The 25,092-nt window shown below is 43.0% G+C and overlaps 1 protein-coding gene across 1 annotated transcript; it reads left to right on the forward strand.

Moving 5' to 3' along the window:
• Positions 1-24,882, forward strand: LOC8076215 (BEACH domain-containing protein C2). Its single transcript, XM_002452746.2, has 31 exons — positions 1-1,998; positions 2,387-3,174; positions 3,679-4,353; positions 4,624-4,761; positions 5,145-5,249; positions 5,399-5,512; positions 5,681-5,757; positions 6,028-6,109; positions 7,187-7,519; positions 8,123-8,742; positions 9,377-9,461; positions 10,502-10,696; positions 11,228-11,776; positions 11,860-12,003; positions 12,211-12,666; positions 13,019-13,167; positions 13,370-13,439; positions 13,541-13,624; positions 13,702-13,758; positions 13,863-13,931; positions 14,017-14,103; positions 14,202-14,318; positions 14,537-14,686; positions 14,815-14,875; positions 14,956-15,076; positions 20,800-20,896; positions 20,973-21,086; positions 22,201-22,567; positions 22,861-23,666; positions 23,762-23,987; positions 24,214-24,882. Exons 1-30 carry the CDS (start codon positions 309-311, stop codon positions 23,906-23,908), a joined length of 8,547 nt encoding a protein of 2,848 aa, XP_002452791.2. The 5' UTR covers positions 1-308; the 3' UTR covers positions 23,909-23,987; positions 24,214-24,882.

Here is a 25,092-nt window from a genome sequence, read left to right on the forward strand (position 1 = left end):
TCTTCGCCTTCCCCGCTCGGCCGCTTCCTCTTTCTCTCTTCCTCCGCCACTCCCACGCCATGCACCGCGCCACCACCATTATTCTCGGACGAGCATTTCCCCAAAACACCGACCGTTTCTCCCCGGCCTCATACCCAAATCGCAAAATTTTCGACCAAAAGAATCGCATAATTTTTCCCCCAATTTCGTCGTCGTCTCCAGAATCCCAATTTTTTTTTCGCCATTGTGTTTGATCCTTCCTCATTTCTCCAGTGACTCTCCAATTCCTCACATTTTTTTTCTCAAACTTTATGGAGTAAGCTTTTGAGATGGGGGAGGAGGACACCGGCGAGATGTCCGATGCCTCGCCGCCCGCGCCGTGGGAGCACGGCGTCGACGAGCGGTTCGCCGACGAATCGCTCGGCTCCTTCGACGACGAGGCGTACACCGTCGAAGAGGAGGAGGTGTCGGACACGGAGATGAGCGCCGGTTCCCCGGCAGCCCCCTCGGATCCCTCCCCGCCGCTGCGGAAGCGCCTGGCACCGGTAGTGCCGTCGGACGTGCCCGAGGAGGTGGTGCGCGCCGTGGACGCGGTGATCATGGGCGGCGGGGTCGAGCGCCTCCGCGAGATGGTCTCCGAGGACAATGGCGAAGTCTCACATTTCATCGTGGACGTGCTGATGGTCACCATGGGCGGCGTGGATGGACTCGACGAGGGCGCTGGCGACGGCATCGGCGCGTCCACCGGATTGCCACCCAGCATCATGTCCAGTTCGCGAGCTGCCGCGATAGCGGCCGAGCTGGTGCCATACCTCCCCTTCGGCGTCGAGCCGTCGCCGCGCACCCGCATGACCCGTGGCCTCCTTGCCACTCTCAGTGCCTGCACCCGCAATCGAACCATGTGCGCCGCTTCGGGCCTCCTCGCAGTCCTCCTGGACGTCGCAGAGAAGCTGTTCGTCGGAATGGGTCAGGGCAGCAACTGGGACGGGACGCCGCTTGTGCAGTGCATTCAGGTGTTGGGCGGGCACTCTGTCAGTGTCAGGGACTTGCACACCTGGCTCCTTTTGATCAAGAAGGCTCTCGGCACACGGTGGGCCACGCCGCTGACTATCGCGTTGGAAAAAGCTGTGGCTAGCAGTGAGGCTAAAGGGCCAGCGGTGACCTTCGAGTTTGACGGGGAGAGCTCCGGTTTGCTCGCCCCGGGGGAGAACCGGTGGCCATTCTCGAATGGTTTTGGGTTTGCCACATGGATATACGTAGAGTCCTTCTCAGGCTCACTTGACACAGCTACAGCCACTGCAGCCGTCGCAGCCGCTGCAGGATCTGCATCTGGGAAGTCATCACCTTCAGCAGCAGAGGCTGCTGCCTGCACGCTTGCAGGAGAAGGGACAAAGCACATGCCCAGGATTTTCAGTTTCCTCACTTCGGATAACCATGGTATTGAGGCCTATTTCAATGGCCAGTTTTTAGTTGTGGAGAGTGGGGCTGGGAAGGGGAAGGAGGCTTCTCTCCATTTCACTTATGAATTCAAACCACGGTGCTGGTACTTTGTTGGTCTGGAGCACTCTAGCAAACAAGCTTTGCTTGGTAAGGCTGACAGTGAATTGCGGTTGTATGTTGATGGGGACCTTCATGAAAGCTGTCCATTTGAGCCTCCACGCATCGTGAAACCACTGGCTTTTTGTTGCATTGGGACCAATCCATCACCAACTATCGCCGGCCTTCAGCGGCGGCGGCGGCAGTGTCCATTGTTTGCAGAGATGGGACCTATCTATATCTTTACGGAGCCTATTGGACCAGAGAGAATGAGTCGACTGGCTTCCAGGGGAGGAGATGCACTTCCCAGCTTCGGCAACGGTGCTGGTTTTCCTTGGAAAGCTACAAGTAACCACATTAGGGAAACTGCAGAGGATGGTTATACACTTGATATTGAGATCGGTGGAAGCTTACATCTTCTTTACCATCCCATCCTGCTCAATGGCCGGTTTTGTTCTGATGCTTCACCTTCTGGCTCAACAGGTCTGTGTTCAAGATGTTCCTTTTTCTTTTCTTATGTTCACGTTGCTTTCATTGCCCATTCTGATAAATGATAATTGAGACTCATGAACTCTTTGATTTTTGGGGAGCTTGATTATTACTTGGTCATCCTGATGCAATGTTTCTGAAATTCTGAGCTTATCATGGCATTTTTCTTGGGCTATTACCTGTCACACTGTAAATAAAATTCTCTTCCACAGTCCTGCGTTAATCATGCCTATGTTAATTAAAAGAAAAGGTGTTTTAATAACATGGTGTTAGCCCTTATGACCAGGGTATTCTAATGGGTGCCAAAACATATGTTGTGCAATGATGTGCTTGGGCTGGTTTAGAAGTATTACTGCTGATGGTACCTTACATTGAATCTTAGGTACTCACCGAAGACCTGCAGAAGTTCTTGGCATGGTTCATATTTCAAATCGTGTGCGTCCAGCTGAATCTTTATGGGCATTGGCTTATGGTGGTCCTATGGCATTATTGCCACTGATTGTGAGCAATGTCGAGATGGATAACCTGGAACCTATACTTGGCGATTTATCATCGTCTCTTGCTACTGCGTCTCTTTCTGTTCCTATTTTCAGGATCATTTCTGTGGCTGTTCAACATCCTGGAAATAAAGAAGAGTTATGCCGTACTCATGGACCAGAGCTTCTATCTCAAGTTTTACATTACGTATTAGACACACTATCCAAACTTGAAAGTGGGAAGAAAGAGATACTGAGTGATGAAGAGCTTGTTACTGCAATTGTATCTTTGTGTCAGTCTCAAAGAAACGATCATGGTCAAAAGGTGCAGCTCTTTAGCACTTTGCTGTTGGACCTGAAGATGTGGAGTTCATGCAACTATATTTTGCAGAAAAAGCTTCTCTCTTCACTTGCAGACATGGTTTTTGCAGAATCTACTTGCATGCGTGATGCAAATGCACTGCAAATGCTTCTTGATGGATGCAGAAGGTGTTACTGGGTAATTCATGAAGCAGATTCAATTGATACCTTCACACTTACTGGAAACGAGAGGCCTTTAGGAAATGTGAATGCTCTGGTCGATGAGCTTTTGGTTGTTATTGAACTGTTGATAGGAGCAGCACCTTCTACATTGGCTTCTGATGATGTTCGCTGTTTGGTTGGATTTGTTGTTGACTGCCCACAACCTAACCAGGTATCTGCACTTGGAACTGGCAGTCTAGCACAATATTACTTGCCACATGTAAGGTAGAAATTACTCTTGTCCGAGAAAAGGGCAAAAACTACTCTTGCGAAAGTTTTGCCAACACCTTTTCATGTTCATTTTGATGTTTACGCATGGAAATACTTGGTTCTCTCGCACCCAAGTTTTGGATCTTCATAGTTTCATAACACCTTTCATGTCTCAGACATTTGCAGTACGTCACACTCAAATGTGCTGTCTTTATAAAGTTCTAAGGAGGAATATGTGGTGCCTTAATTGAACATTTGCCTGATTTTGATCTACAATATGCCCTGCAGATGCAAAAATAATTTGTTTCTGAAGCCTTTTGATATTTATGGTTTGATAATATATGTTATCATTTAATTTTTGAGATGTGCGCTGAGCCCATGTTCTTAACCACATTGTATACATTCTTTAAGTATAAGTTAAGTAAGATATGGTTCTTATGATTTTAGTAATGTTCTACATTGGCAGGTTGCTAGGGTATTGCTTCTCATCTACAGATTGATTGTGCACCCGAACACTTCTAGAGCCAACACGTTTGCTCAGTCCTTCATTTCTCGTGGAGTAGTAGAAGCGTTACTTGTTCTTTTGCAGAGGGAAGCTAAATCTGGTGATAATAATATTATCCATAGCTGTAATGTGTCACATGATTCTGCTTTGTGGAATGAATCTTCTAAGCTTACCAATATGGACTCAAAATTTAAAAATGCTAGTGGTGAAACAAACTGCCAGGATCATCAGATTCAATCAGTGCAGCATCATGATCCCACCTCTCATGAAACTGGAGTTGGACTTGAATCTACTAGCAAATGGTGCCTATTAAAGGGTCAGTTTCTAAAGAATTTGGGTAGCATGGATATCCCAAATATCTCTGACAATGTGCAAAATATTGATAATGGTGATGGAGTTCTTGTTGGGATAGTCCATGTTTTGGGTGCTTTAGTTGCTTCAGGCCACCTGACTTCTACCTCACCTACTGTAAGACCGAAGTTACCAAGTGGTTTTCTAACTACCTCTAATGGAGAAGGAAATACCATGTTTGAAGACAGAGTATCTCTACTGCTTTTTGCATTGCAGAAAGCTTTCCAAACAGCCCCAAGGAGGCTTATGACCAGAAATGTCTACAGGGCGTTAATTTCTTCAGTGGTATGGGTGTTTCTCAGGTGCATTATGTAGTTATGTGTAAAGGATATGTACGAGCACTGTAGTAGTGGGTCTGTATGATTACCTTTTTTCCTTATCTTGGAAGTACTTGAATAAGTAAAACATCCTATAACCTTTTTTTTTAAAAAAAAAAGCATGACTTCCATACAAAAGTTATTCGAGTTTGTTTAACTCCGACTCACGCTATGAATTTTAAGTGCAACTGCTTTTCCTCCAGACTTCCTAAATTTGTGTTTGTGTTCTTGAATGCAGATCAACGTTTCTTCATCAAAAGATAACCTAAAAAATTTGCATGATTCTGGATACCATTTTAAACATATTCCACTTTTGGTAGTCCTACTTCGTTCTCTTCCATATGCATCAAGGTCATTCCAAGCTCGTGTTATTCAGGTATATTTATTGATTTGTAAGACTGTATTCTGTCTTAATATTTTTCTCCATGTTTTTTTGTGAATTTAATGTTTTATTGTTAATAACTTGACTTTATTACATGTAATATGCTTGTAAAGCTTTGTTTATTTATTGCATTATAAACCAGATATCTTATTTGTGTCGCACAGCACTAGACTAAGATCAATATCACAGCTACTCCGAACACATATGCTACCACCCTTGATGGGAGTTATGCACAAACTGCAATAGAAAAACCATGCATATGTTATTTTTCTTTCTCTTAATTAAACATTGATGGTATTTTTTACATCAATATGTTTTTATGGCATTCCTTATTCCTCCTGTTTGATCACTCATGGTGCCCTTCTACCTTATTTCAGGATCTTCTATATTTGGTTTGCAGTCATGCCAAGAACAGAAGTACAATGACTTCCATCAGTGAGTGGCCGGAATGGATATTGGAAGTTTTGATTTCTAATCACGAGGTAATATTTTCTGTGATGAAAACATCAAAGTTTTTTTTTTTCTGTAATGGGCATACATTAAGAGCTCACAGTTGTACTCTCTTACTCTCTACTTTCTCCGTTTTTGTCTGTTCACTTCTGTAGATTCTGATATATAAACTGGTGTGCAGATGGGGGACAACAAAGATTCAGATGGTATAAGCATATGTGAGGTTGAAGACCTGGTACACAATTTTCTACTTGTTGTGTTGCAGCATTCAATGCGAGAAAAAGATGGGTGGAAGGTGATATTTTGATATCTTGTTTCTATTCAGAATTAACATATTTTATAGATCCAAACTTCCTTTTTGTGGTAGTCTTCTGCTTGGGATTGCTCATTCATTCGCCAGACTCTTATTTGAGATGGATACTTTGTACAGCCTTGTACCTTTTGTAATGTGGCAATATTTCAGGATGTAGAGGCAACAATACATTGTGCAGAATGGCTTTCAATGGTTGGAGGAACTAGCACCGGCGACCAAAGAATTAGGTAAACAATAAGATGCTTACCAAGTTTTCCAGTTAATTATGTAGTTTCTGCATCCTGCGCTTTTTCTTTAATTTTCTAGGCATGTAGTTTTTGTGGTTTATCGGTTATCACATTCTTTTTATTCCCCCAAGAGTACATATGTACTTTTCCCTGAGATCAAATTCAAGCTGATATATTTTTTTTATTGATTTTCATATTCCTATTCTATTAAGAAATATGTAACGCTAATACCACCTTAGTGATATCTTGTGATATTTTGTTCTTTTTAAGGCGCGAAGAATCATTACCAATTTTCAAAAGGAGATTACTGGGTAGTCTGCTTAATTTTTCTGCTCAGGAGCTTCAAGTTCAGGTGTTACTTCTTTTGCGAATGTTATTCAATATTCATACATGCAATTGAAATTTATTATATTTTACATGTAGTGTTCCACCAAGGAATTTGTGTGTGTTGTGGTGATATATTTTTCTGTTGCTGGATCCTACCCTTTTGACTCTTCTTTTCTTTTTCATCTAATGAATCTCTACTTGTTTGGCTGCAGAAAAAGGCACTGCTGCTGCAGCTATAGCCTTTTTTCCTCTCTCAAATTCCTGTAGTGGCAGTAGCAGCAGCAGGCTGCAGCAGTGACTTTTTTGTAGTGGCAGTAGCTTTTTTTCTGTATAAAGTTATTGTTCCTGTTTTGTTAGGATCCTGTTAAAATTGGGAAATAATAAAGCATAGTCCTAGCCTCCTAGGCTTTATCTTGTTGGTGTATCTCATCCAGTTTGCTGTGCACATATGTGAAACAAGCTGACTCTTGAAGTTAGTACAGGAGGTTACACATTAGTCGAGCCTTGTAAGCCCTTGCAACCTTGTAGGCTGCCCCTTTTTTGTTATAAAATGGAAGGATCACTGCTTATGCAATTAAGATAATAAGGTTAATAAGGGCTACATGTACCAGCTAGGATCAAGGAGCAGTTGCAGATGACACAACCTCTTAGACATTCTAAATCACCCTTCACTGGAGTAAGCTTCTGTTCATGGTGGAGCCCCTTTTTTTGTGACTTGTTCATGATGGAGCCTGGGATTACCAAAGTAGGCTGGATATAAGCATTGGCTTGTTACTAAACTGATATCATAAAACTAGCCTGGATTTTTTTCAGTTAACATGGACACTCAATTGGACATAGTAACAGCGGTATTGGTAACTCCTTTCAGCGCGTGATTGTGTGTCAGTGCAGTAGTAATATATAGTTGTGGCATTTCCATCATCAACGATATTACTAGAGATCATGTTTGTTATATACTCTTAATGCAGTGGCCTACACTCTTCTTGATATCTGACAGTTCAGTACTATGACATAACAAATGATGTATCATAAGTTAATTAAAATTATGAAATTAATAATTCTCAGTTCATCAATGATGTTCTTTTACTATTTGCCTTTACAGCAAACTGAAGGGACTGCTGCTGCTGCAGCTGGTATTGCAGTGGAGGGTTTAGTGCCTAAAGAAACAAAAGTACATACAGAGAAAGTTGCCAATCTCTCATTAATGTTGGCTGAGAATGCAATTGTTCTGCTGATGCTTGTGGAAGATCATTTGAGGTCACGCAGTCAACAATTTTTCATGACCTGTTTAGTTGATAGTGCTGCATCACCTGCTTCAATGGCTTCATTAGCTGTCAGTAGGTCAAATTCATTGAGTAGAACTGGCAGTGAGCATTTGGAAGCTGGGGGCTCAAGACAGTCTTTGTCCAGTGATGCTGGTGGTCTTCCAGTTGATGTATGTATATCTAGAGTGGCCTTCCAATGTTTCAGCATGTTACATCATTACATGTCAAACTTATTTCTATTTTCTGATATCGGTGAATTTGCAAGATGAGATGGTGTCATTCTAAATATTTTTAGTTTGTAAGAAGCACTATGGTATTGGTTAGGGAGTATATAATAGATGATTGAAGTCCAACTTCAAGGAACAACTTATCATGAAGCAATAAACAATACTATTTGTTTAACCTTGTAACCAGTAAGGCCATTGGCCATTACAGGAACCAAGCATGAACTTCTGAAGAGTCTGCGTTATAATCAAAAACCCTGTTTGCAGCCTATAGGTTCTTGATTAATGTGAACGTCTGTATACTGTTCTTATCATCGTTGATATTTTTGCTGTCTATATTTTTTTTTCTGTGTTGCCCATTGACTGCTCTTTTTCACTGAGTTTTGGAACTCAACAAGCATAAATGTAATCCAAAAGAATACTGTGTTTACTGCAGCAATGACTTTAATTAATAGATGGTAGCCATTCGCTCATTTTTTGTTACTCTTCATATTCTTTTTTGAAGGTTATCTTACTATATTGCTATTGTCTTTGTCAAAAAATTTCCAGGTTCTTGCTTCTACAGTAGACACAAATGGGCAACTTTCTGCTGAAGTGATGGAACGTGTAACAGCAGCAGCAGCAGCTGAACCTTATGGATCGGTCAGGCACGCATTTGTATCTTATGGGAGCTGTGTTTCGGATCTTTCAGAAGGGTGGAAGTACAGAACCCGGTTGTGGTATGGTGTATGCATCCCTTCCAAATCTAATGTGTTTGGTGGCGGGGGGAGTGGTTGGGTATCATGGAAGTCCGTTCTTGAGAAGGACTCCGATGGAAACTGGATTGAACTTCCATTAATAAAGAAATCAGTTGCGATGCTGCAGGCACTTCTATTAGATTCTGGACTTGGTGGTTGCCTCGATAGTGGAGTTGGATTTGGGCCTGGCATGGGTGTTATGGGTGCCTTTAATCAGTTGTTAGATAGTGATCAGCCATTTTTTTGCATGCTCCGGTTGATCCTTGTTTCAATGAGGGAGGATGACAGTGGGGAAGATGACATTTTCATGAGGAACATTAGCATGAAGAATGTGATTTCAGAAGGATTAGGCTGTCAGACTGGAAGCATGCTGGGACTTGATGGTAACTCCAGTGAGTCTATGAGAAAACGTCCAGCTGCACTTTTGTGGAGGTACAATCTATTCACTATCTTGTAGCCACAACAGTCAATGTACATGAAATGAAAAGAGATATAATGTGGAGGTCGTAATTTTCTGCTGTTCAAATTATCGAGTCCCTACTTCACAGGGTACTCGTGAAAAAAAAACAATAAAGAGAGTTCAGTAACACCTCATATAAATTGGAAAACAGAGTCCAGTGTGAAGCTGACAAGTGGTCCATGGGGACCTGTCTCTACCACTTTCTATGTTGCATTATGTTTATGAATATTTAGGAAAAACGAGTTTCGGCAGTGGCAGAGCCTGGGCCAGGCCTAGTGGGCTACATGGGCTGCAGCGCTGGTCCAAGGCCACAAACTCAATTGAATCCACTAAAAGTTGCGTAAAAAACAAAGGTTAAAAAGGACTTGCACTTGAGCATGTATCAACACTGGATCAGCCCAGGGCCTAATCTATTCCTGGCCTCGCTCCTGAGTCCTGAGCTTCGGGGTGCTAGTGCTGATACTTCTGTATGATACTTCTGCATACATCACAACCCACTCATTCTCAGTGTTTAGTCATATTCTGGAGTTACCTTTTATTATTATTTTTTCAATTGGCATATATAAATATATTCACTTATGTTTGGAATTCTTGCTCTTTTAACAGAGTGCTCAGTCCTGTTCTTAATATGCCAGTTTCTGAATCTAAGAGACAACGAGTTCTGGTTGCTTCTTCTATTCTTTATTCAGAGGTAAGTTTATTTATCATTGTTGTAGAATAATAGATCTCCATCTGGTGAGATATCGGTTTCCAGTGCTCTCATTCCATCTTGAATAATTTATTGAAGTCAGTACATGATGTCAATTTTTTTTCTAATCATAATTATTTTCTTAAAGTGCCATGAATCATACTCCCTCTGTCCCAGAATAATAATCATATTTCATACAGGGAAAATTGAAATTTTACAAACTTTGACCAATTATTCAAATTATATACAAGTTTAGGCCATGAAACTTGTATCAATAGATTTATATTCAAAGTGCCTCTGAGATGATGATATTGGTTCTTTAGCAAGTGTTAACATATAGTAAGACAAATTAATGGTCAAAATTTATGTTGTTTGACTTTTCTCTAATCAAAATACGTTTAGCATTCCGGGATTGAGGGAGTATGTTATTAAGATAATTTTATGTTTTGGAGGAATCTAAGTTCAAAAAAAAAATGTTTTGGAGGAATCCATAAAAGTGTTTTAATGCTTCAATGTGACCTGCATAAAAGCTGTTTGTTCATCTTTTTCTGTTAAGCTTAGGATTATTTTCGTCTTCTATGAAACATAGAATATAAGGAACATCAATATCACTCGTAATCTCTCTTGTATTTTTTTATTCTTGTTTGTTATCTTTTGAACGAATCAAATTGTCCTGATACACAAAGATGTACCATGGACTGTGTTTCTAAACTCTAAAAAAATGTTGTATATCTGAAATTGATGTTTAATGCTACTCTCAACTCTGTGTCACTATAGCTTCATGTGATTTTAAGGAAGAATGTTTGTCTATGCTTATTCAGCGCCTCTATGATCTATGATAATCATATCGTGCACTGTAGGATATCAAAACATAGCTTGCAATTTAGAATGTCTAAGTAAGGTTTTCTGTGTTACACCTTTTAAACTCATGGAATTCTATTCTTCTACTGTCTGTTTGTTAATATTGGTTGTTTCTAGCAGTAGACGAACAAGTTTTCTTTAGCACACATTGCTTTGCTCATGAAATTTATGTATCATAACAGTTATGGCATGCTGTAAGCAGTGACAGAAAACCAGTGAGGAAAAAGTATGTTGGATTGATCATGCCACCATTTGTAGCTGTCCTGAAAAGATATCGTTCTGTTTTGGCTGGTATACACGAGCTTACGTCTCCAGATGTACAAAATCCACTAGTTGGTGATGATTGGGCTTTGGCAGCAGACACTTCACCTGTTGAGGTAAAGTTAATACTTTATATTTCATGCAAAGGTGACAACTGAGGGTGCCTGGTGCTTGTGCTCATATTGTATCAGTGACTGTTGGTACTTGGACTAGCGCATATTAGAAGTTCTAGCAAAGTTTCGGAGAATCGTTATTTTTTATCATATAATTTTCTGAAAAAAACTAATTTTGCAAAGGAAACTCTGAAGTTTCTGAAAAAAAAACTAATTTTGCAAAGGAAACTCTGAATCTGGTCAACTTGTTTATCTTGTATTTTGATGTTCTTGAAACTGTTTCTTTTACAGACTTATTACTTATCAGTTCTCACAGTATTGCTATTTGTATTTTATTTCTGAAATATTTCACTGGATGCTTGCCTAAGTCTTCATGAACATTTAAGTGTTGATACTATTACATGCTACTCTTAATAAAAACATTGGTTTTTATGTAAAGTCTGTATTTCTATTGGATAAAGATCTCACCACTGTTTTTCTTCAAAAGCCCATCTGTTCATGGTGATATTTTTGTTTCATGTCTTTTGATCTCAGGTTGGTGTTGCAATGATATCACCTGACTGGGCTGCTGCTTTTGCCTCTCCACCAGTTGCAATGGCATTGGCCATGATTGCTGCTGGTGCCTCTGGGACAGAAACAATAGCACCACCAACCAATAAATTGCGCAGGCGTGACACCTCATTGCTTGAGCGTAGAGCAGCTAAATTGCACACTTTCTCAAGTTTTCAGATGCCTATAGATACTACACCAAGCTTGCCTACATCAGCACCAAAGGACAAAACAGCGGCAAAAGCTGCAGCCTTGGCTGCTGCTCGTGACCTTGAGCGTACTGCTAAGATTGGTTCAAAAAGGGGTCTTAGTGCTGTAGCGATGGCTACTTCAGGACAGAGGAGATCTGCTGGTGATATTGAGAGAGCCCAAAGGTGGAACATATCTGAAGCTATGGGTGCTGCGTGGATGGAGTGTCTGCAGTCTGCTGACTCAAAGTCTGTTTCAGGAAGAGATTTTTCTGCCCTTTCGTACAAATATGTTGCACTTCTTGTTTCCAGTTTCGCATTAGCACGTAATTTGCAGCGAGTTGAGGTACGTTGTAATGGAATGGAAAGCGTCCACTCTTGATATTTAGAAATTGGTATTCATCATTGAGGCAACTTTTGGGCATGCAGATGGAGAGGCGAACACAAGTCGAAATATTAAACCGCAGTTGCATGTCTATTGGACTTCGGGCATGGCGACATCTTCTTCGTTGCTTGATAGAGACAAGTAGACTCTACGGACCTTTTGGAGAACTCCTCTGTAGCCCTGATAGTGTATGGTCACAGTCCTGTGTTTCCTTTACACTTACTTGTTATACTACATTATCATGAAAAACAATTCTCCTTACTGACCGCTTTACGATGATGTTGAACCAATTTTTTTTTCATTCAGGAAATATTGCATCATAGAGCTAAATGACATGCATGAATTCTGTTTTCTTATCTCTGACTTTTGTGCCATTCCTTTTTTCTGTCACACAGATTTTCTGGAAGTTAGACTTAACTGAAAGTTCGTTAAGAATGAGAAGATTTATGAAAAGGAACTACAATTGGTTGAATCACTTGGGTGCTTCTGCTAATTATGGGGAGCAGAAGTTTCTTTGTGATGGTGCAGACGCATGCCACTCAGAAGATGGAGACTCTTTACTTAGTGTTCTTCGTATAAGTTCTTTGATTACAGTAGATGAAGGACATGAACAACAGAGAGAAAGTGAGAATATCTGCAGCAGTGTGGATGATCAACTGACAGATTCGTCAACACCTGATCTGGTTTTTACAGGATCAGTTGATTCAAGAAGTTCTGACTTTTCTGCTGTTCTCAACTTGGTCCGATCCACAGTAGTTACACCTGGTTACAAGACTAATAATGAGCGAATTATTATTGAACTTCCTTCAATGATGATTCGGCCATTGAAGGTTGTACGAGGAACCTTCCAAGTAAGTGTGTTCTAATGTACGTGCTTTCACTGTATAGTTTACATGTATGTCAGTATTAAAACATACTTCTGGTTGGTGTCGTAACTTCTCATCATTAATGATAATGACATCTAAATCTAATTAAAACTGAAGTTTAAATAAACACGAGCGTATGACAACCAATCTCTTATGCATATATACAGTTATTTTTTCTTGGTTATTTACCTTGACAGCATGATAATAAAATCTCAGTTCACTAATGAGCTTAGCTACTATCACAAGTCTCTTGTGTTCTCTGTCCTACTAATCCATTTCATCTCCTAATTCAATATGTATGGATATCTTAAACCCTAGTTTGTAATCTTTTTCTCAGGTCACATCAAAGAGGATTAACTTCATAGTTGATGATCATATGAGTGAAAGTTACATGGATGATATTGTATCCACTAGTGGCCAATATGATCAGCAAGATAGAGATCGGAGCTGGTTCCTATCTTCACTTCATCAGATTTATAGTAGAAGGTAAATGGTTCTTTTACCATCTGGTACATATTGGAACTTGTTAGGTTATGATTTTCTAAGGAAAAGATTTAGTTAATGGAAATGTTTTTAGTTTTTAGATCATCTGTTACCTGCTCATATATTTCTACATTATAGAGTTAAGTAGTTAACACTAACTGCTTAGCTCTCTTTGTGCCACACTGATTTAAATGAATTACTGCAGATATCTACTACGCCAAAGCGCTTTGGAATTATTTATGGTAGACAGGTCAAACTTTTTATTTGATTTCGAGGTACATCATTTATGAGACTCTAACTCTAATCCAACTTGTTTGAACCTCATGCATGTTATAGGTGAATAACCTTTTTGGAATTGTATCTGAACTTTATCTAGGATATAGGATCACGTACACATGCTTATCGGGCCATTGTTCACACTAAACCTCCTTATTTGAACGACATTTTCCTTGCTACCCAAGTAAGTGTTCAGTGCAGTTCTGAAAGCAGGAGGTTTCTTGTCCTTTCAGAGCCACTAATCTGATATGTTCTTTTTAGAGACCTGAGCAAATCTTCAAGCAGACACAGTTGATGGAACGCTGGGCTAAATGGGAGGTATATGAACCCATTAATTTCTTGCGTTCAAAATGAACCCATTAATTTCATTTCTGCAGCCTATGTGTTAGATATCAAGATCTGAGTATACTTTGCTTGTGCAGATTAGCAATTTTGAATATTTGATGGAACTGAACACTCTCGCTGGCCGCACTTACAATGACATTACTCAGGCATATTTTTTTGCTGCATGATTCTCATTCCGGAATGTAATAATTTTTTGCTACTATTCTTTATGTTCAATATCTTTTTCTGCAGTATCCTGTTTTTCCATGGGTTATAGCAGATTACAAGTCCAAAACCTTGGATTTGGAAAGTCCGTCCACATACCGAGATCTTTCAAAGGTAAATCTTGTACCACTTTCCTTGATAGTCTGGGTTCTCCATGTAATAATAGCATGTCCTGTGTTTCCACTGGTGGTACTTGATAATTTCCTATGCAGCCGATTGGTGCACTGAATCCTCCACGGTTGAAGAAATTCCAAGACCATTACTCCAGTCTCAAGGATCCAATCATCCCAAAATTTCACTACAGTTCACATTACTCCAATCCTGGCACGGTACATCTTTCTTATATGTCTATGCTTTCGTGTTTGTTTGTGCCTTTTGTTCGGAGTTGGGACTCTATCTGATAAGCATACCTTGTGTATATGACTCTATCACTGCTCTTCACTAACAAACCATTCTTTAGTCGATTAGCATACCTTGTGTATATGATTCTTTTTGAAGTATTGCTTCGTTGTAAAGATATTGAAAATTAGTGTTATAACTATTGCAGGTATTGTATTATCTTGCCAGGATAGAACCTTTTAGTATCCTCTATGCTCAGCTGCAAGGTGCCAAGTTTGATCATGATGATTGTGCCTTCTCTGATATCGCTGGAACATGGAACGGTGTTCTTGAGGGCATGAATGATGTGAAAGAGCTAGTAAGTTTTGGTGAAACATGTGCTTCTTGGATGTATTTTCCACTGGTTACTGTGCATTTTGCATCGTTTGGTGCAGAAGTCTATTTGGAATCTTCTACAGGAATCTGATTATGTGGCTATCTTTCTAGGTTCCAGAGATGTTTTACCTTCCTGAGGTATTTACTAATGTAAACTCAAGTGGAAGACTAGGTGAGTCTCATTTCAGTCTGTATAGATACAGATAAGGCAGTGAAACTGAAACTCTTAATGTTTGAGTATTATTATTGCAGGATCTGTAGCACTGCCTCCTTGGGCTGAAAATGCTGTTGATTTTGTACATATGCATCGGAAAGCTCTCGAGAGTGATCATGTCTCCACACGTTTGCATGAATGGATCGATCTAATATTTGGGTATGTTAGTTATGTGTTGTTTCCACATGTAATTACATTTGCCTTCTACTCATTCATTTATCTAACTTTTTTATTTTTGCAATATCATTCATATCCTCTGCCAGCCTGCCTTATTTAAATCACTAGTTCAATCATCATGCCTGATGCTTTTTTACTAGGATTGGTCTACATAATTTTACCATGTTTAAGGCTAGTTTCCAAATTACCACTAAGCTGCTTTAATGTCTGTCCTTTTCCTTTTTATTATGATAAATAGATCCTGTTGGAGGTACAGAGTGTTTTGTTCAGCCTGGGATTACACACCCATGCGACTGCTCTTTCATATATAGGAGATAAGTAGCACATTGATTACATTGATGGCTCATTAGAGCATTAACTAAACAGCTAACTGCCTGGGTACTTGCACAGTCACTTGTGCTGCCCAAGGCCTTAATAGCAGAAACATAATTAAGCACAGATAACTAAGTGATAACTGGGAGCAGGACTTAACTTCGACAGTTCTCCCCCTAAGACCTGCTTCCCCCATCCTTGATCTTCATGATCCCAATCTTGCTTCTCATGTCTTCAAACTTGACCTTGCCTAAGGCCTTAGTCAGAATGTCTGCCAGTTGATCATTTGTGGCGACGAACTTAGTCTTGATGCTGCCTTCTTCCACACAATCTCTGATGAAGTGTTGTTTGATCCTGGTATGCTTGCTTCTGTCATGAAAGACAGGGTTCTTTGCAAGTGCTATTGCTGATTTGTTATCCACTCGCAGCTCTACTACTTCCACTTTCTTTCCCAACAATTCAGCAAGTAACCTGGACAGCCACAGAGCCTGTGTTGCAGCAGTAGTCATGGCAACATACTCTGCTTCACAGCTAGATAAGGCAACCACTCTTTGTTTAATGGACTGCCAACTGACCAGATTGTTGCCTAGGAAGAATAGACAACCTGTAGTGCTCTTGCTTGAGTCAATATCTCCAGCCAAGTCTGAGTCACAGTAGCCAATGAATCTGGCTTCACTGGATGCCTTGGTGAAGTGCAGGCCATACTCCAGACTGCCTGCCACATACCGAAGGATACGCTTCACTGCCTGCTGATGCTCTATGGTGGGCCTCTCCAGAAATCTACTCACAAACCCGACTGCAAACGCCAAGTCAGGTCGAGTATGAACCAAATATCGCAGGCTTCCAACCAGCTGCCTGTACTGTGTTGGATCAACTTCCTTGGCTGTACTTTTCTTGCTCAATCTTAGCCTTTCCTCCATAGGGGTGGCTGCAGGGTTGCAGTTCACCATACCACCCAATTCCAGTATCCTTTTGGCATAGTGAGTCTGTCTGAGGGTGATGCCATCGATGCTCTGCTGTACTTCAATGCCCAGATAGAAGCTTAAGAGCCCGAGATCACTCATCTCAAATATTGCTTTCATTTCAGCCTTGAAGCTTTCAACATCCTGCTCTTTGGCCCCTGTGATGATCAAATCATCCACATACACACCGACAAGCAACAGATGGTTTCCAGAACCTCGCCTATAGATTGCAGCTTCATGGTTGCTTTGTCTGAAACCTTTCTTCTTCAATGTTGAATCAAGCTTTGCGTTCCATGCTCTTGGCGCTTGCCGTAGGCCATACAGGGCTTTGCGCAAGCGATACACCTTGTCTTCTTGTCCAGCAACAGCAAAGCCAGGCGGCTGGTACACATATACCTCCTCGTTGAGGTCTCCATTCAGAAATGCGGACTTGACGTCCATCTGATGAACAGACCAGCCCTCCTGTGCCGCCAGAGCCAATAAGACTCGAACAGATTCCATGCGTGCGACAGGGGCGAAAACATCATCAAAATCCACGCCTTCTTGCTGGACAAAGCCACGAGCAACAAGTCTGGCTTTGTGTTTGATAACATTTCCATGTTCGTCCTTCTTCAATTTGAACACCCACTTCAGGGTGATTGGACGGTGACCAGCAGGAGGCTTTACAAGCTCCCAGGTCTTGTTTCTCTCTACTGATCGCAGTTCCTCTTTCATTGCTTCGCACCACGCTGGGTCTCTTTTGGCTTCAGTATGCGAAGTTGGTTCGCCAGAGTGCGTTAGATGCAGTTCTGCGAACAGGCGAGTTGCAGGTGGCGGTGTGGGCTGCTGGCCAATGATATTGCTGACAGTTCTGTAGCGAAGTGGTTCATCCTCGTGATAAGCATCCAGTCGATCATCATCATCCTCCAGAGGCGTGGCATGCTCAATCTGAGGACTTGGTGGCGGTGGTGACACTTCCAGCGCCGCTGGAGCAGAATTAGCTTGAGGATGAGTTGATGCGGAGCCCTCTGCTCCTTCAATTCCTATTGGGCTGTTTGGTGCGGGTGTTCTTGGTGAATCTGGGAGCAGAGGCGACGACGGTGACGCTGGTTCGCTCAACTCTTCTGACCAGACATACTCAACTGTGAATTCACTGCTGTTCACAACTGATGGCCCAGGTTCCGGCGAGGACCAATCCCAGCCATGTTCTTCATCAAATACAACATCACGGCTGATCCTGACACGCCCGCTCACAGGCTCAAACACCCTATATGCCTTAGCTCCTTCTGCATAACCAATAAACACGCCGGCCTCGCCGCGGTCATCAAGTTTGCGCAGTTGACTGAGCTTCCTTGTGTATGCCACACACCCAAACACTTTCATGTGTCCCAGAGTTGGTGAACGTCCATGCCAGGCCTCATATGGGGTGATCCCCTTCAACGCACGTGTCGGTGATCGGTTCAGTATGTGGACTGCTGTCATCACGGTCTCCCCCCAAAACCGAGCTGGCAGGCCCCTCTGCTTAAGCAGTGCTCTTGCCATGGCCACTACTGACTGATTGCGCCGTTCAACTACCCCATTCTGCTGAGGTGAGTGGGGAGCACTGAAGTGCCTCTTAATGCCTTGTTCTGCGCAGTAGGTAGCAAAATCAGCAACTGTGAATTCTCCTCCATTATCGGTGCGAAGCACCCTGATTTTCTGACCACTCTCCGCCTCTGCGCTCAATTTGATGCGCTTGATGGCTTCTGCTGCTGCATCCTTGCTTGGTATGAGCGCTGCCCACATGAAACGGCTAGCGTCATCGACGAGCAGCAGGAAATATCGATTCCCTCCGGGTGTTGCAGGTGTCACTGGTCCGCAAAGATCGCCGTGCACCAGCTCAAGGGGCTGTTTGGCACGGTACTGTGTTGTAGCTGGGAACGGGCGCCTTCTCATTTTGGTGGTGACACAGGTGTCACACACCTGCTCTACATGATCAATAACTGGGACACCGCGCGCCATCTCCTCCTTCCCAAGTCTGCGGAGTGCATCAAAATTCAAATGCCCCATCCTCTCATGCCACTGCCACGCTACATCTCCTCTGCGTGCTGCAAGACAAAGTGGCTGGGCTGCTTGAAGTTGGAGTGTGTACAATCTGTTAGCCCCTCTCTTCACCTTGGCAATCAAACGGCCAGTGTGTTCCCAGATACATAACACGCCGTGATATATCTCCACCTTGGAGCCAGTCTCGTCAAGCTGACCAAGACTGATAATGGAATTTTTCAGGGCTGGTATATAGTACACACCCTGCAGCACCCTATGCTCACCAGTTCTTCCTTCGAAAGCAATCGAACCGATGCCTTTGATGTCAACCTTGGACTCATCTCCAAACCGGACCGTGCCTCGCACGTCCGTATTCAAGTCAGAAAAGAGCTCACGCCGTCCAGTCATATGGTGTGTAGCTCCTGAATCAAGGTACCATACATCTGCCTTTTCTTCATCGCCATTGGCACCAAGGAAGGCGCGGGCTTTTGGTTCTTCCAGATTCACCTCTTGAGCAGCATAGGTGTATGCCGGCGCGCACTCATCAAGATCAACGAGCCCATGCGCTAGAAACAGAGCCCCATTATCCTCGCATTCTGCATACTGCACACGACCATTGTGGCCGCCGTCACTGCCGCCTGCGCCCCCTCGGCCACCAGCGTGCTGGCCTTGATTGCCACCGCGGCCGCCGCCACGACGGCCTCTGCCCCGTCCGCCGCCGCGGTCACCGCCACCATCACGGTCACCGTCTCTGTCTCGGCGCGGATGAGGGCAGTCCCTTGCCCAGTGGCCCTCCTGGCCACAATTGTGGCAGGTATCGCCACAGCGTCCACCATCGCGGCCGCTGCCACGGCCCTTTCCTCGCCAGCCGCCGCGACCGCGGCCACCACCGCCGCCTTGGCTGCCGCCGCGCTGATTCTTTGAACTAGAGCCAGCAGAATCATCCCCGCCGCCCTTCTTCTCCTTCTTCCAGCGTGCGCGCCATTGCTCCTCAGTATACATGAGCTTGCCGCCGACGGTGATTGGCTCGGTAGGCGCTTGCTCTTCACGGTCATCAACAGCCTTGAGACTCCCAGTGGCTTCCTCAAGCGTGAGCTTGTCGAGGTCCAGAAACTGCTCAATAGCAACCACAATCTGCGCATACTTCGATGGTACTGTACGCAGATACTTCTCCACCACACGCCTCTCATCGATGTCCTGATCACCATGAAGGACAAGCTGTCGATGCAGAGTTGAGAGGCGGAAGGCAAAGTCTTCGACGCTCTCTCCTGGCTTGACACTGATGTTCTCCCAGTCGCGGCGGAGGCGCTGCAGCGTCGCGCGGCGGACCCTGTCCACGCCGATGCGCGCAGCAGCTATGGCGTCCCACGCCTCCTTCGCCGTCCGCTTGTCGATGAGCGGAATCCCCATCTCCTTGGGAACCGCTGCGACAATCGCCTCCATAGCCCGCCGGTCGTCGCGGAACGAGACCCGTTCTCCTTCAACTGCATCCCACAGATCGCGGGCCTGCATTCGCAGTTTCATCTCTTGGCTCCATTCGTGGTAGTTTGTCTTGGACAGCATCGGCCAGTTCGTGCCGCTGCCCGAGTCCCTGTATACGACCCTGTCGTACACAGGCGACTCCCAACGCCTGCCACCGCGGCCACGCCTGCGGGATGGCGGAGATGGAGACCTCCGGCGCGGGCTCTTGACCTCCTCCTCTTCTTCTTCATACTCCAGCCCCTCTACTTCTGCTGCAATCTCCTCCTTCAGCACCCGCGCGGTCCTTGCCGCCTCCTCTGCAGCGGCCGCCGCCTGCCGCGCCGCTTGGACTGCCTGCGCAGCTGCCTCCTCTGCAGCTTTCAAGCGCGCGGCCCGGCCAGAGGAGTCTTCCGCATTGCTGACGTCCTTGGCAGTCTTCCTTCGGCGCTCAGAAGATGTCGAGGCCATGGATGAGAAAGCAGGGAAGGGGGCTCGAGTAGAAGATGAGAGAGAGGTGTCTAACCTAGGCTCTGGTACCAATTGTTGGAGGTACAGAGTGTTTTGTTCAGCCTGGGATTACACACCCATGCGACTGCTCTTTCATATATAGGAGATAAGTAGCACATTGATTACATTGATGGCTCATTAGAGCATTAACTAAACAGCTAACTGCCTGGGTACTTGCACAGTCACTTGTGCTGCCCAAGGCCTTAATAGCAGAAACATAATTAAGCACAGATAACTAAGTGATAACTGGGAGCAGGACTTAACTTCTACAGATCCTTGGAATGTGATTTTTTTTAAGTAATTGGAATGTGATTTCTATGTTTAGACTGTCCGCTTTATAAGAACTAACAGGAAGAACATAGAATCATTGACTGTCCTATTTTTCTCTTAAGAGACTTGTATTGATGTCATCTTTCTCCGCATCTATATGATACACCACTTTGTCATTGAATACGTGTTCAGATATAAACAAAGAGGTAAAGAAGCAGTAGTAGCCAACAATATATTCCCACATGTTACATATGATGGGATGGTGGACATTGATAAAATCACCGATCCAGTAAGTATTATGCATTTCACCTTTTCAGATTTGGTGAAACTATACAAAATTTTCATCTTCTTTGAAAATGCTGAAGGTCCAACGGCAAGGTGTACAAAATCAAATATGTTATTTTGGACAGACACCATTTCAACTGCTGACAGTTCCACATATAAGAAGAAGGCCGTTGACAGAAATATTACAATTGCAGGTAAAAATTTCAAGTGTCATTTCCATGTTTCACAAGAAAAGAAGTCCATTATTTGGTAGACAGTGCATATACTATTACTATACCAAATAGAGATGAAAAAATGGATCGTTTAGACTCACATTTGCTGATTTATTATTATTCCATTCATTTCAAATTATAGTTCATCTTAGATTTGTCCTAAGTCAAACTTCTCTGACTTTGACCAATTTTTAGAAAAATGTATTGACATTTACAAGTTCAAATAACTACTGCATCATGATATATTTCATGCAAAAAAAAATTAGAAAGGACGGCAAAAGCTTTGCTGCGATTTCTATTGGACAAAGAAAGAAAAAAAAGGCAAGTGCCTGCCCAGTTTTTTTAATGGAAACTGGGCCCAAAAACCATACAACTGAGGAGAGTGTTTCACTCATCCTACACAACTCTGGTACAACACCCAAACAACTCACGCCACTACTTGCTCCTGGTCGAATCGAAAGTTAATGTAATTACTAATGTATATTTTGCTAATTTAATGTAATTAATTTGCTAATGTGTATTTTGATGCATTTTCCTATAGACTTGGTCAAAGTTAAAGAAGTTTGACTTTAGGACAAAGCCAAAGTGAATTGTAGTTTGGAACAGAGGTAGTAATTTCTTATCCAAGGGACAGAATAGCACATTATTCAAGAGTTCACTTTCATAGTAGGTTACATCCATCTCCATTTTTGCCTCCGGGCATATGACAAGTTGACAATTTATTAGATATTCTTAGAATTCTAATCCAATATGACTACTCCTAATCCTTCATGCAATTTCATACTAATGATGGTTGAATGACAAGAGTGGCCGCTTAGCTCACAGGCACCATTGTGTTTTTGCATTAAACAGCAACCAGTTGTTTTTTTAGCACCATGATATTTTATGGTGAACTTTTTTTTTTTTGAAGAATCAGGAGGAGCCAGAGGCTCCTACTGCAAACTTATTGAACATTAAAAAAACAACGTACAAAGTTTACAGCTCAGAGTTTAGAGTTTAAAGTACAGAAGATTAAGGAACAGAGAAAGAAAAAAAAGAAGATCCAAAAAAAATTATGGTGAACTTACTGCCTCTCCTTTTTTTTCCTTCTGTGTAGACAATATTCCGGAACCCAAGTGAAGTTAGATCTTATGTGCTTCCAAGTCCAGAGCACTGCAATGTTCCTGCTAGCACGATGCTTGTATCCAATGATTGTCTTGTAGTCATAGATTCTAATGTTCCCACAGCACATGTGGCATTGCACCATTGGCAGCCAAATACTCCAGATGGCCTAGGGGCGCCTTTCCTCTTTCATCACGGAAAAAATGCCATAAATTCGAGCGGTGGCGCAATATTTCGCATATTTAAAGGATCTTCAGGTTCTGCAGAAGACTATCAGTTTCCAAGAGCTGTAGCATTTGCTGCATCTGCAGTACAAAATTCATCAGCTGTTGTTGTTACATGTGACAAAGAAGTTATAACTGGTAATTATTTCATTGCACGTCAACTTTTTCCTTCAATGCTACTTGCTAAAAAACTGGCTTTCGTCATTCTCTTTGGTACATATTTTACTCTCTTTTTTTGTTTCCTAGGAACTCATAATTCTCTCACTTTGAAACCTAAAACGTTATGGTTTCAAACAACTAGTTTTATAATTGGTTCCTGAATAGGATGCTACATGATTTTGTCTTATTATATTGTTTTAGCTGTCTGTCCTACAATTCTAAGAACTATTGTGGTAAGCTGTTCCTGGTATCCTTATTCTCTTTTACTATAGGCAGGCATGCAGATAACTCTGTAAAGATGGTCTCTCCAGATGGAGCAAGGACTATCGAAACTGCATTTGGGCATCTTGCTCCTGTGACCTGCCTCGCACTGTCTGCAGACAGTAATTATCTTGTTACAGGGTCTCGCGACACAACAGTTATACTTTGGAGGATACGTCAGGTGGGTTCTGCACATAAGAAAAATGCTCCAGAACCTCCACCATCTACACCGACAACACCTACTAGTCCTCTAGCCACTGGTAGTAGCAATGATAATAGTCCAAGCAAAACTCTAGAAACCTACAGGAGGCGACGAATCGAAGGTCCTATGCATGTACTAAGAGGACATCTTGGAGAAGTAACCTGCTGTTCTGTTAGTTCTGATTTGGGGCTTGTTGGTTCATCTTCGAGTGTGTCTGGTGTCCTATTACATTCCTTGAGGACAGGTCGGCTAATAAAGAAGCTCGATGTGCCAGAAGCTCATTCCATATGCTTGTCTTCTCAAGGAATTGTATTGATTTGGAATGAATCTGAGAAAAATTTGTCCACCTTCACTGTTAACGGAATCCCTATTGCTACCGCGGCTGTGTCACCTTTGTCTGCACGAGTCAGTTGCATTGAGATTTCTACAGATGGACAATTTGCTGCAATGGGAACTTGTTCAGCTAGCACTGACAATCATGACTGCAGTAATGCTCTAGAAGATGATTATGAGCTTGACAAGCCCAATAGTGATGAGGATGTACAAGAATCAAATGAGACCAGGCTATCTGTTGACGCTCCCTCTATCTGCTTCCTTGATCTATACAAACTTGAGGTGAACCCCGATCACAACTTTTTGGCTTTTGCTATGTATTGTTACCTCTGGCTTTACATGTGCAAATTTCTAAGCAGTTAAGTATACACTGCCAGGTAATCCATACGCTGAAGCTGGAAAAAGGACAGGACGTCACGGCACTCGCCCTAGACCAAGAAAACACCACCCTACTGGTTTCGACAGCTGATAAGCAGCTAATAGTCTACACGGGTCCGGCTCCAAGTACCCCAAGTGCACTATAGGTTACCACTAGCTCCCCGGTACCTGGTTGGAAAATGTAATGGAGATCAGCGCTAGCTACCTTCACGGCCCAACTGACAGGTTTGGCACTGGCACACAGAAATTCAGAATTACCATGTATATATGTTATATAATCTCTAACGTACCTTATCTGATTTCGGGCGTGAATGTAATCTCTGAGTTGTGTGGCGTGTGTTGTAGGGCTCTAGCCCCTATTTTTTCTTCTTGATATAATGATACGTAGTTCTCCTGCGTTTTCGAGAAAAAAAAAACGTACCTTACCTGACTAGTCTCCTTGATGTTGCAGTGAGCTCGAAGACGACAGTTCAGATGATGCACGTAGGAGACGGGCTTCTCTTGCCGTGAGTCTCCAATGGATTCTGCTGTAATACAGACTGGAACCTGAAATGGGCAACATGTGTACCAAAAGGAGAAGAGCTGCAACGTTAACCCCTGCTTTGCGTTGTGCTGCTGGTACAGAAGGAACTTAACTCTCCTGTACAGGGACCTCGTTGACATCCTCCATGTAGTCGTAGTGAAACCTGCCACGCTGCGAACAGGATACGACCCGTGACACCCGTCTGTGTAGCGGCCAAAAAAATTGTTAGAAGCAGCAATGCGAATGTAATTATTGCTAGTGCCTCGTACAGGTCGCGTTAGCTTTGTTGTTAGCTGTGTGCAACAGGAACCGGCACGCAAAGATTTGTTAGCTTGTTGTCACTGCATCTGTGTACAGAGTCTCGTCCAAGAAATTGATTCGCTTTCGCTTGCACACAACTTAGACACGCAATCCATTGTTCAAATGTAGATTAGCCATGTAGTCATCATCCAGAAACGGCGCCGATGACGTGCGCATGATTGCCCCTCGTCACATACATCAATGATCGTTTGTAAAGTGTTACTAGTATATTCCGAGATTCAGATGAAATGAAAGACCTGTGGCCGTGACTAACGGCAAAGGTGAGGCAGTTTTTTTACAATTTGTTGACACTTAGATCACCATACCGATAAGGAGTTAGATTGCTTGGTGTAGGGTCTAGCTGACTTTTAAGTTAACTGACGCTTGGTATGTTTGCTCACAAACCTGATGTCTCCAGCGATAGCCATGATATCAAGACACGTCGCCGGAGGAGGCTTGTCCAGAGCGTGCCAACGAGGTCTCTTGAATCCTGAAACCCTACCCGTC

The sequence above is a fragment of the Sorghum bicolor genome, chromosome 4, assembly GCF_000003195.3.
Source record: "Sorghum bicolor cultivar BTx623 chromosome 4, Sorghum_bicolor_NCBIv3, whole genome shotgun sequence".
Classification (NCBI taxonomy): Eukaryota; Viridiplantae; Streptophyta; class Magnoliopsida; order Poales; family Poaceae; genus Sorghum; species Sorghum bicolor.